The 12877-nt window shown below is 48.4% G+C and overlaps 1 protein-coding gene across 1 annotated transcript; it reads right to left on the bottom strand.

Annotated features, from left to right (window-relative positions):
- Positions 1-942: 942 nt before the first annotated feature.
- On the bottom strand, positions 943-1907 carry LOC125166579 (putative vomeronasal receptor-like protein 4). Its single transcript, XM_047860486.1, has one exon. It carries the CDS (start codon positions 1905-1907, stop codon positions 948-950), a length of 960 nt encoding a protein of 319 aa, XP_047716442.1. The 3' UTR covers positions 943-947.
- Between the last annotated feature and the right edge of the window lie 10970 nt (positions 1908-12877).

Here is a 12877-nt window from a genome sequence, read left to right as displayed (position 1 = left end):
GACGCCTTTATCAAAACCAAGAGGACGAGGCTCTTAAGCAGATTCCACCTGAAGCCTGGAGAGCTCGAAATGCAAGGAGAGCAGAGCTGCAGTGCAGGAGAAAACTGACCTCACGCTCCAGGCTTGGGAGAAAGCAGTGAGCTCAGTGGGCTCGGTGGGTGTCGGCACCTGTTTGCTCGCCAGCCCTGGAGCTGTGAGGGCTCTTCGCTGGCTCCCACTTCTCCGACACCAAGGGATGGCGACCTCAAAAATCAAAACGGCCGGTTATTTTATTAGCAAAATGGGCTGATGTGGGGAAAGCCAGGAATCACAACGCGGGACCAGCAAACTGTGGGAACACCAGCGGCACGTCCGGAGAGACAAGGGGCAGGCTGGCTTCATCAGGTTTTAGGAGCAAACCGGGGAGGATTGATGTGCACAGAGGTTCACTGGAGAAGAACGAGAGTTTGAGGCCGCGGAGGTCTCTCCTTGGCTGCCAGCGTGGTTAGTGCATCGTTTCCGGGCGCGGCGGGGTCCTCCTTGGCGAGCAGGAGGGGCGTGCTGCATTCTAAACTGGGGTTTCCTTTATTCACGTTCACACACACACACACACACACACACGCCGTACACGTAGCGCAGCACTGGGGGCCAGGGCTTTGGGGAACACAGCCCCTGAGGGGGTGCGTGTGCGTGTGTGCGTGTGTGTGTGCGCACCGTGCTTTGCGTGCTGACTACATATTGAAGCAACGGCAATAATTGCTCAGGCAAGAACGTCAGAGCCACGTGACAGGGCTGGCAGAATCGAAGGCTGGAAAGAAATCTCTTTCCCACTTCCTGCAACACCCGAACAAGCCCCCGATTGCCCAGTACGGGGCCTCTCTTTAGAGCAAAAAGTAAATGTGCTCGTAGAAGCCTCGAGTGATCTGATGCTCTGATGCACGAAGGCAGAAGCGATCCCTAACGCGAATCTAACGCTCCGCTCCTGGAGGAGGTGGTGCACGGTGTACTTTCCCCACATCTCGGCGGGCACTCCGGCGGGGAGGCTGGCGGGAGGCCCTGCTGATCAGCACAAACGGGCTGAGACTGGCGTAACCGAGCGTTAGAAACAGTTTCGTATTTAACGCCGTGTGGTCATGGGTCAAGAAGGAGCCGATGCAGAAGGAGAAAATGAAGTCTGCCCAATAAAAGAGAAGGAAGCAGGCCATGAGGAGGAGGGCACTCCGCGTAGCTCTCGTCTCTGGGCTGGAATTTCGCTGGAATCCGGAGCTCCGCAGGTGGAGCACACTCTGGCGATGCTTGCACAGACGGAAAGCCATGTACCCGCTGCTCCAGCCCATGAGGCTCTGGGAGATGATGTCCCGCAGCGCCATGAGAGTCAGGAAGAGCCACCTGACGATCAGCCCCGAGGGCAGCATGTGGCAATAGGGGTGGGAGCCAGACGGTGTGATCCCGGACCCGTTCGTGCTCTGGGAGGCTGTGATGTAGGAGAGCAAGTTGGAGCTTATCAGGGAATTCACGATCCAGAAGAGGAGGAGAGAGGGGAGCACTTGCCGCGCGGTGTGGGGCTTGAGCTTTCTCCACGAGGAGGTCCTGGGGCTGATGGCGATGGCCTGGACCACGCTGAGGAGACAGGTGGTGCACATGGACAGGCCACGGGCCACTCTCCCCAGATAAAACACAGTTTTGCAAGTAGCAGTGCCTAGGCCATTTCTGAGATGAAAAGATACGGTGATATCTTTGCTCCCTTTGGTACAAAGAATGATCGTGTTTGCAAAGGCCAGTTGGGCGAGGATAAGGTGTATGGGTTTTTTCTCGGGTCTCGTGAGAAAAGCGGACGCATGTCCCGCAAGTAGAAAGAGGTTCCCCACAATTCCGGGTCCAGTAAGAGAAAGCAAGGTAATTCCCCGGATGACCTTACTCCAAATCATCTTCTGACTTCACGCACAAAACTAGGAAGGACTTGGGAGAGACACGAAGAAGTGAAGATGACATAGTTTAGGTCCGGGGCTTTTCTGGGTCTACTCCAGCGAAAAGGACACTTTCAGTTCCGAAGGGTGTAGATGTATATGGTTCTGTCACTCGCACGTCTCCGGTCTCATTCTCCGCTCTCTCTTCTTTTTTCTCCTGTGTCCGTTGATATGAAGATGGTGACACCTATAATTTAAACATCCAGCCTGAACATCTCTCGTATAACCCACGCTAGAGCGTCCCCCTGCCATTCCCAGAGGTCCTTCTATCCCTGTACACGTACCCCTCGTGTATCAAATGGCCGTGGCGATATGCTTCCCGGGCAATAGCTCAGCGAAGGGCCACAGCACTCAGTCAATTTCCAAGCCGTAATGCTGAGCATCATTTGGATGCCTCCTCCTTCACTACTCCTTCCCAAGAAATGATCTCACTGTTTAGGAGTGTGCTGGTGCTCCCTCCCCCACCCCCTGCCCCGCCTCGCCACCCCCCAGGTGCTCTTCCCGAGCACACTCACCGCTGCTCTGATACTGTGAATACTGGGCGAATAGTGGCAGTGTCTCCAAAGAATTGTACTTGGCTAAATGAGAGTGTTTACACAGGGGAGTCTAGCGGCTTGTTCACTTCCTCCAAGGGCGGTAGGAAAGCCCGGTCCCCTTTCCTCAAGGGGGGCTAACTCTGGTGACCTTGGTGTTCTGGACTTTCCAGATGGGTGGGATACCCCCCTGCCCCCCTCCCTGCCTGTGCTGGTCCCACTCTCCACTTCTCCTGAGGGCAAAATCAAAAAGCAAATCAAAATCAAAAATCAGGAAAATTCTCCCAGCAATTCATCAGAGGAAGAGGTTTGGCCCCATGGGATCCAGCCAAAGGCTCACGTCGTGCGGACTCAGCCTCTTCCCCTTTGTCAAACGTGGTGATTTTCTCAATCAGAAATGCCCCCACCCTGCGGGCCTAGGTTCCACCACTGTCTCACGTTGTGATTTACAGAACCCGCTCATCACTCTCTCTGTTTATTCTCTTTCTACATCGTAGTCGAAATGAGATCTTGAAACATCAATCTTCCTTCTGCTTCACTTCTTGCAAACCGTACGTGGCTTCACCTGTCAACCTCCTTCTAAACGTGTCTGCCCTCCACAATCTGGCCTCCTGTCCTTCTCACCAAATTCACTTCTGAACTGCCTTCGACCCTCCCCCACAAGTGTGCGTAAACTCCGATGCCGAGGCCCTCCTGCCCTCGGCCACCCCCTTCACCCAGCTCACTGCCGCCCGTCTGTCACACAGCAGCTTGGAATTTTATCGCCTGGTGCCTTTGCCTGAATTCGCCGGGGCCCGCTGCCCTGGCCTGTTTACCTGTTTCTTTCCTTCACTGGGGAGCGGAGCACTTGAGAGGGTGCTGTCTGCGCACTGAGTCCCTACGGGACCCAGCACGGTATCGGCTATCAACCGCTCAAAAAGTCGTTTATGAAAATAGGATGAAATGAGGCGTATGGTTATGCTTGTAAAACTGCCTGGTAATCGCACAGACGGCTTCATGAGCCACTTTGGAGAGATGGCTGAGATGGAGAAGTCAACCCACGTCGGATAGCACGTACAGAAGGGACTTCAGTGTGTCCTCAGATGGGCGAGTTGAATGTCAGAGCCTCCCTTGATTTAGTGAATGACATCCGTCATCCTTTGGGAGACCTGTACATTATGATACATTTCTCCTTCCCGCATCTCTGTGTCTACCTACTTCTGCCTGGATTCCAACCCCCCCCCCCCCCCGCCCCGCCTCGATACACCTCTCTACTCTCTGAAACACCGATAACAGATTTTGAAAGAAAGAATTTGTCTTGGCTTTGCTGAAGGGCATCCCAAGTAGACTGGAAAAGCTGCACACATATATGATCTGGAGGGTACTGGAGACGGAGGTTACATATATATTTTTTAATAAGCTCTCACAAGCTTCTTTTTTCCTTAAAGATTAATTTATTTGTTCCCCTGCCTCAGTTAAGTCAACACGGCTTGCAGCTTCATAAATGAAAGGTACATTACATAATAGAGCTTTGGATGACAAGAACATTTGTTTGTTTACTAATTCAAAAACACACTGTTAATGAATAGAATGAATGACTTAGGGGCGCCTGGGAGGCTCAGTCGGTTGGGCGTCCGACTTCAGCTCCGGTCACGATCTCACGGTTCATGGGGTCAAGCCCCGCGTCGGGCTCTGGGCTGACGTCTCAGAGCCTGGAGCCCGCTTCAGATTCTGTGTCTCCCTCGCTCTCTGCCCCTCCCCCGCTCACACGCTGTCTCTCTCTGTCTCTCAAAAATAAATAAATGTTAAAAAAAATTGTTTTTAAAAATTTTTTTAACGTTTTTATTTATTTTAGAGACAGAGAGAGACAGAGCATGAACGGGGGAGGGACAGAGAGAGAGGGAGACACAGAATCAGAAGCGGGCTCCGGGCTCTGAGCCATCAGCCCAGAGCCCGACGCGGGGCTCGAACTCACGGACCGTGAGATCGTGGCCTGAGCTGAAGTCGGACGCTCAACTGACTGAGCCACCCAGGCGCCCCTAAAAAAATTTTTTTAAAAAAAGAATGAACGTCTTAAGATTTTTTTTCTCCCCCCACACAAGAAGATCGGCTTTAACATTTTACAGGAGACTCAGATTTCTAATCTTTCCAAGCTCAGTAGACTTTAATGGTCCCTTATCACTGTGGACATTGTCACTGAGTGGACGAAAGTCCAGCCACGCTGTACATTGATTAGGCAAAGACGTGAATGTCCTCCTCACCGCTTCTGCACAAACAGCTGTGAATCAGCTTTCACCCGCTTCTTACTTGTATCATTTGCGAATGAACAAAATGCAGTCTGTGTGACTTTAGTTAAGTCAAGGTTGGCTCTGTTTTGTGTTTTGTAGAAAATGGTAGGGACGCTTATGCACGTTCCAGATGCCGGAGAAGTACGGTTCCATCCGAGTAGGGCAACCGCTGGTCACAAGAACAAGCTTTGCGATCTGAGTTTACTACGGCCTTCCCAGCTCCTGTCTGGGTGACTTGGGGCATGTAATTTGGCCTCTCCAAGCCCAAGAACTCTCACCCGTAAAAACTAGGGATGATCCTTTGTACTCTGTAGTTGAGGAGTAAACGAGCTCAGGATTTGGTGCTATGTCAGTGCCCAGAAAGTATTAAAGAATCATTTTCTAAAAATGACTATTAGTATTCCTATGTGTCCCCACACTTCAGAAAAAAAAATTCTTTATAATAATGTACTGTATCATTTGGGGGGGGGGCTGGAAAAGGAAAACATCAGAATAAATAAAATCTTAATAGAGCAGGCAAGCGTGCCCAGTGCCGAAAAGGCAGAACTAACGGGCACAGAGCCCCTCTGCCGGGAGGGGACGTGCACACGAGCTGAGAGAAAACTCCAGAGAGAGTCAGTGTGTGCGCGCACACCCGGGTGAGCCGCCCTGGGCGTCCATCTGACGCCCCCCCCCCCCCCCCCCGGGAGGAAGGGGCAGCTTCGGGCACAGCGTGGACCCCCGGGCTCACCTCCTGTGCAGCACAGAGAAGCCGCGTCTCCCGATGGGCTGGGAGGCGGCCAGCTGTCCTCCCCCTGGGTCTCGGCCGCTCCTGCCGCACAACCGACCCAGCAGAGAGGCTCCGACTCTCCTCTCCTCTCTAGCCTGTCCGGCCCCGCCCTGCCCCCCAAGGGCCTGTGTCCGAAGCCAAGGCCGGCGCCCACCCGTGGCCGCCAGGGGTACCCACCTCGTCAGCTGCACGCGGCCCTGCTCGGGGAGAGGGTGTTCTGGCCGCAGCGCCAGCCGGGCCCTGTTATACCTCCCCGGGTCCCCGTGCCCCTGGCTCAGGCGCTGAGGTCACGATGTCAGTGTCAAGGGCTCCTTGTGCACCAGGTGGGTCCCCGGGGCCCACTTCTCCCCTCTCCCTGATGCTCTGTAATTTGCGGAGCCGGGAACCGTCCTCATGCAATTAGAGTAAACGCACTGCAGGCTGAGCGCTGGTGCAGCTGGGGCCCTGGTGGGGGGGCTGGGGGTCCCCGGACCTCATTAGGGCCTCCTGCCACCCCCACCCCCGCCCCACTGGTCTCCACAGCTCAGGAACAGACACCTGAGAATCACAAGTGCTCACTTCGTGAATAGTTTAAACTGCACCCACACTGATAACAGAAGATCACTGAGGGGCAGGGTCAGAATCCCCACTGCCCCCCCCCCCCCACCTCGTGATAGACGGGGTCCAGAAGGGAGCAGGAGGGGGACTCCTGGGGTGCTGGCTTCCTGATCTGGGGGCTGGTCGTGGGCTCTGAGTCAGTCCATACAGCTCACTGAGGTGCTCCCTTCTGAGTGGGTTCATTTCTTTTGCAAGTTTGCCTCCAAATGGTGTCGGTGGCCCAGAAGGTCAGGTCCTGCGGTCATGGTCCAGACCCGGGTCTGAGTGTAACACTTACTATTTTGCTTTAATTTTTCTTTCTCTAGTAATGCTCATCCTCATGGGTGTGAAATGGTATGCTAGGATGCTTTTTATTTACTTTTCCCTGTTGCTGAGTGATGTTGAGCCTCTTTTCGTGCTTATTGGCCATTTGTGTGTCTTCTTTGGAGAAATGTCCATCTTTTCCATGTCTTCTTTGTTGTCTGTGTTTTTGGAGTCACATCCCAGAAATCATTGCAAAATCCAGTGTCATGGAGTTTTGTCTTATTTTATTTTTTTGGTAAGTTTTGTAGTGTTAGCCCTTAAAGTTAGGTCTTAGGTCCATTTTGAGTTAATTTTTGTTTGTGGTGTGAGATAAGTCTCATTTCCTTCTTTTGCATGTGGATATCCAGTGTTCCCAACACCACTTGCCGAAAAAACTGTCCTTTCCCCATTGAATGATCTTGGCACTCTTGTTGGAAATCTTTTGATCAAATATGTGAAAGTGCATTTCTGCCTTCTCTATTCTATTCTATTCCATTGGTTTATATGTCTGTCTTTAGTCCAGTACCATACTGTTTGATTGCCATAGCTTTGTAATCAGTTTTGAAATCAGGAAGTCTGACATCTCTAACTTTGTCTTTTTCCTTTTTCCAAAATAGCTTTTCCCTATTCGGAGTACTTAGAAATTCCATACGAAATTTAGGTTGTACTTTGCTGTTTCTGTGAAAAACATCATTGGAAGTTTGATGTGGTTTGCGTTAAATCTGTTGGTTTCACGGTAGTATTGACAACTTAACAATATTAAGTTTTCCCATCCATGAACATGGGATGTCTTTCCACTTATTTATGTCTCCTTAATTTCTTTCAGCATTGTTTGTATGTTCAGTGTATGAACTTTTTGCCTCTTTGGTTAAGATTATTCTTAAGTATTTTTGTTCTTTTTGATGGTCTTTGAAATGCAATTGTGTTTTTAAATTCTTTTTTTTGTATTGTCCATTGTTGGTATATAGAAATAACTGATTTTGGTGTGTTGATTTTGTGTCTTGCAACTTTGCCATACCCATTAGTTCTAACAGGATTATTTGTGGGGTCTTTTGAGTTTTTCACAAATAAAACTTTATAGTCTGTTCCCAGGGATACTTTTATTTCTTCCTTTGCAATTTAGATGCTTTTTATTTCTTTTTGTTGCCTAACTAGTACTTCCAGCACTGTGTTGAATAAAAGTGATGAAAGCAGACATGTTTATCTGGTTCCTAATCTCATAGGTTAAGCTTTCAGTCTTTCCCCATTGAGTATGTTGTTTGTTGTGAGTTTTTCATATATGACCTTTATTATGCTAAAGTAGTTTCCTCCTATTTCTAGTTTGTTAAGGTGCTTTTTTTTTTTTTATCATTCTAGAGTATTGAATTTTGTCAAATGTCTTTTCTGTGTGAATTGAGAGGGACGTGTGGTCTTTTCATCCTTCATTTTGTGCTAAATTTATGTTAAAGGAATTTTTTTTCTTGTGCCGGCATAAAAAAAGATAATAAAAGAAAAATGTCAGGATATACCGTATGTAAGGACATTTTGATTGACGTGAACCTTATTTGTCTGCGTCTATAATGCATACAAATAACACTAATTTTTATTTTTTATTATTTTTAAAAATTTTATTCATTTTGACAGAGAGTGTGTGTGCGTGTGAGGGAGGGGAAGAGAGAGAAGGAGAGAGAGAATCCCAAGCAGGCTTCACACTGTCACACTGCTGGGATTGATGCAGGGCTCATCTCTGGGCTAGATCTCAGGAACTGTGAGATCATGACCTGAGCGGAAATCAAGATTTAACTGAGCCACTCAGGCACCCCAAATAATACTAATTTTTAAAAGCAATAGAGCATGTTAAGATATCAAAGTTGACTCAATGTTGAGAAGTTTAGTTTTTAAAAAAGCTTATAAATCTTTCACTGCAAATTGTACAAGGACAATATAAAAAAAGAGAGTGAGAGAAAGAGTAAAGTTACTTTATAGGTTGTATTCCTGTTAAAATAGATAAATTATTTTCTGCCCAGAAATGAAAAGCTCTTTTTTATCACTAAAGATTCTTATTAACTCTCTGGGTCTTGACATACTCTCAAATGATTTTTATCAAAAGCTTCTTATTAAAAAAAAAAACTGGTAAAGCTCATTACTGCTTCTTTGTACTATATTTGAAACATATTGCCTGAAGCATACCTTGCCTACAGATTCTCAAGCTTTATGGTTATATCTTGTTCCTCTCTCATCCTTTTTGCTGGCCAGGCTGAGAATAAAAATGAGCTGAAGATATCTTACACATCTAAATGATTTTCAGATTTTGGGGTGCCTGGGTGGCTCAGTCAGTTAAGTGTCTGACTTCTTAGGTCATGATCTCACAACTTGTGAGTTCGAGCCCCGCATCGGGCCCTGGGCCGACAGCTCGGAGCCTGGAGCCTGCTTCAGATTGTGTGTCTCCCTCTCTCTCTCTGCCCCTCCCCCACTCACACTCTGTCTCTGTCTCGCTCTCAAAAAATAAATAAACATTAAGAAAATTTTCATGATTTTCAGATTTCAAGATTCTTACTAGTCAAACAAAATATCGTATATTTATGATATAAAAAATGGGGGTGACTAAAAAGTACTTGCGGTGGACATTCAGCAGTAGTTAGATCACAATATGGTGGAGCTGTCCTATTTGCAGGCCCATCTCATTGATTGACCTTCACTTTGTTACATTTCTTACAAATTGCAGGTTTGTGTCAACCCGCTGTGGAGCAAGTCTGTGGGTGCCATTTTTCCAACAGCGTTTGCCCACTTTGCGTTTCTGTGTCTCATCCTCATAATTCCCACAATATTTTAAACGTTTCATTATTATTATATTTATTGTGGTGATCTGTGATCAATGATGTCACCACTGTAATTGTTTCGGGGTTCCGAGAACCGTGCCCCGAGACCATGGTGAACGTAATCAGTTAATGCTGTGTGTTGAATCACTATGTTGTACACCTGAGGCTGAGAGAAGATTGCGTGTTAAGTACATCATGCAGGGGCCCCCGGGTGGTTTCCCAAAGCTGGGTTAAGCTGGGGGTACCACTGGGAGTTCACAGGGGTGTACACAGAGCTGCGATCCGCGAGGACCTGACTTTGACCTTATCTCAACAAGGGCTCAACAGGTCACATGGCTCAGCGAGTTGTTGCCCTGTTTGCAGTTACTGAGGGTCTAACACCTTTATCCCTGGACTTGCAAGTCTCTGGAAGGGGACTAGGGGCTCCTCGTCCAGGAAATTATTTTGCCTGGAACCTGACACAGGCTAAGTCGCAGGCTGAGGTTTGTAGTGTGGGGAGAGTTTAAGCTCCAGCGGGACAGGTGGAAAAGCCTGGATAAGGTCTTCGCATCCTAAGAGTGAAGACCAGGGAGGCTGGTGCGAGGGTGGAGAGGAGCCCTGCCCGCGGCCACAACACCCACCTTCCTTCGGCCTTGAGGAGAAGGCACCTGAACACACGTGACGAGGAGGCTGGGGATGCGCGGTGACAGCTCCCGGGGCTGCGACCTTCTGGCTTCCCTCTGGGGCGGCAACTGAAGCTGGCATCCCCTGCCCCCAATCCCCCTTCCACTCCCCACTGACTGTGCTGGGGCCGCGTCTCTCCCGCCCTCGAGGAATCTGGGGGTGGGGGGTGGAGAGGAGACCCCAGGGCACAGGGCTCCAGGACCCTCGCAGGCTCTCCACGCAGCTCTGTGACGCATCAGTGATCTCAAGTTCGCCAGTGTAACTACCCATCACAGTTAGAAACTGGACAATGACTTTGGGGCAGGGCCTAGTAAGGACCTGGTGTCTGCCTCTCCTTTCGAGATTGTCTTGTGAGCATTTGCCAGGACATTCGGGGGCACCATGACGGCAGCACAGAAAGTTCGAGGAAGGCTATCTGTCACTTTATTGTGACCCCACTTAAAAAGTCCAATGAACTTACCAATGCAGCTAGAAAAGTTTATCATAAAGTTAATGAGGAAAAATAAAGACACAGGAATATCTAGGAAAATACCCAAAAGAAAACCTTTAAAGGAAACTGGCTCTCTTCATTAAGGTATACAATGAAACATCTATATTCAACAGTGTGGTACTGGGGCCTGGATAGGCAGACAATGGGCTGAATAGAAATTTCACAAATAGATACAATTACATACACAAATTCACTATAAAATAAAACTGGTATTTCAAATCGCAGAGAAAAAGGTTTTAATAGAGGCCTTTGAATCAATGCTATAATTATTTGGAAAAAAGATAAAATTAGATCTATTCCTCCAACCATATCCTCATAACTTTCCTCTGTTTGAAATAATCTCTAAATAAAAAACAATTCAATACGAATGAGTAGTCCCCAAGGCAAATACTGGACTGGAGGAGGTGTGACCCAAGAGCATGAACTCCCTGGGGTTCCTCGCCAGTCCCCTACGTACTGCAAATCTCCCTGCCTTTGCTCAGGACCCTTCCTCAGTCTGGGACACCCTCTCTCTTGGCCACCTCTAGAAAAGTTGCTCAAGACTAACCTTCATAGGGTAGTTCTATTTTTTTATTAATTTTATTTTTTTTAATTTACATCCAAATTAGTTAGCCTATAGTGCAACAGGATTTCAGGGGTAGATTCCTTAGTGCCCCTTCCCCATTTAGCCCATCCCCCTCCCACACCCCCTCCAGGAACCCTCAGTTTGTTTCCCATACTTATGAGTCTCTTCTGTTTTGTCCCCCTCCCTGTTTTTATATTATTTTTATTTCCCTTCTCTGTTCTGTCTCTTAAAGTCCTCATATGAGTGAAGTCATATGATATTTGTCTTTCTCCGACTAATTTCGCTTAGCATAATACCCTCCAGTTACATCCACGTAGTTGCAAAGGGCAAGATTTCATTCATTTTGATTGCCAAGTAATACTCCATTTTATATATATATATATATATATATACACACACACACACACACACACACACACACACACACCACATTTTCTTTATCCATTCATCCATCGATGGACATTTGGGCTCTTTCCATACTTTGGCTATTGTCAGTAGGGCTGCTATAAACATTGGGGTGCATGTATCCCTTCGAAACAGCACACCTGTATCCCTTGGATAAATACCTAATAGTGTAATGCTAGGTCATAGAGTAGTTCTATTTTTAGTTTTTTTGAGGAACCTCCCTACTGTTTTCCAGAGAGGCTGCAAGGTAACTCTATTTTCTGAAGGTTAGTCTTGAGCAATCCAGCAACTGCACTACTAGGTGTTTACCCAAAGGATACAAAAATTCAAGGGTACACATGCACCCCAATGTTTACGGCATTGTCTACAACAGCCATATTGTGGAAATGGCCCAAGTGTCCATTGACTGATGAATGGACTGATGAATGTATATATATATATATGTATATACACACACACAATGAACTATTATTCAGCCATAAAGAAGAATAAAATCTTGCCATTGCCATGGCGTGGATGGAGCTAGACAGAGTATTATGCTAAGCAAAATAAGTCAATCAGAGAAAGACAAATACCATATGATATCACTCATATGTGGGATTTAAGAAATAAAACCAATGGCCATGGGGTGCAGGGAAGAGAGGAAAAAAATGAACAACAGACTCTTCACTAAAGGGAACAAACCAATAGTTACCAGAAGGGAGGTTGGGGGCGGGGATGGGTTAAATAGGTGATTCGGATTTAGGAGGGCACTTGTGAGGAACACTGGGTACTGTATGTGCCTGTTGAATCACTAAATTCTACACCTGAAACTATTTCACACTGTTAACCAACTGGAATTTAAGTAAAAACTTGGAAAGAAAAATAAATACTAACCTTCGATATTGTCTTCCTTTTCCAGGCATTTATGATTCATTCTGATTAGTCAGAATTAATTCCTATTTTGTTCCTTCACCCGCGCTTAGGAAACAAGCAGCTGAAAAATCTCCCCCACCCCGACCCTTTGCTTGAACTCGCTAGGGATGAGTCTCAACATTTTTTGCACCGCAGCCTTTGGAAATCAGGCGCAAGTCGGGCCACCTGTCCCCCCTAAGATCACCCAAGAAGCACACGGGGATTTGGGGGGAATCGGAAGTCGCGGCCCGTCTGCTGGGATGAGCGGGGAGAGAGCCCCGCGAGTGAAGGGCTCTGCCCTGCGCAGTTCCACCCTGCAGGGTCGAGGCGGTGACGACACGGGGTAGAGTTGCAGCGCGGCCCCGCTGGGGCCCGTCGTCTAAGCTTCCGGACTGTCTTCTTAGCCGCGAATTCGGAGTCCGGACTCGCCAGGCTCCCTGAGGTCCACACCAGGGGGACCGGCTCTGGGAGCCCCCGCCCGCGGCTGGCTCGGGCGGGTGGCGCCCTCGGACCGCAGTGGGGGTGGGGCGCAGCCCGGTGCCAGGCAGCCGCGCGGGGGGAGCCCAGGCCCAGGCCGAGGTGCTTCCGTCCCGGCTCCGCCCCCGTCGCGACTCCTGGGGGAGCTGAGCCTGCTTTTCGCGTCGCGACTTTTCCAGTCCGGTCGTGGT

This window comes from Prionailurus viverrinus, chromosome B2 (assembly GCF_022837055.1).
Source record: "Prionailurus viverrinus isolate Anna chromosome B2, UM_Priviv_1.0, whole genome shotgun sequence".
Taxonomy (NCBI): Eukaryota; Metazoa; Chordata; class Mammalia; order Carnivora; family Felidae; genus Prionailurus; species Prionailurus viverrinus.
Note: the sequence above shows the minus strand (reverse complement) of the source record. Positions and strands in the feature narration are given on the sequence as shown.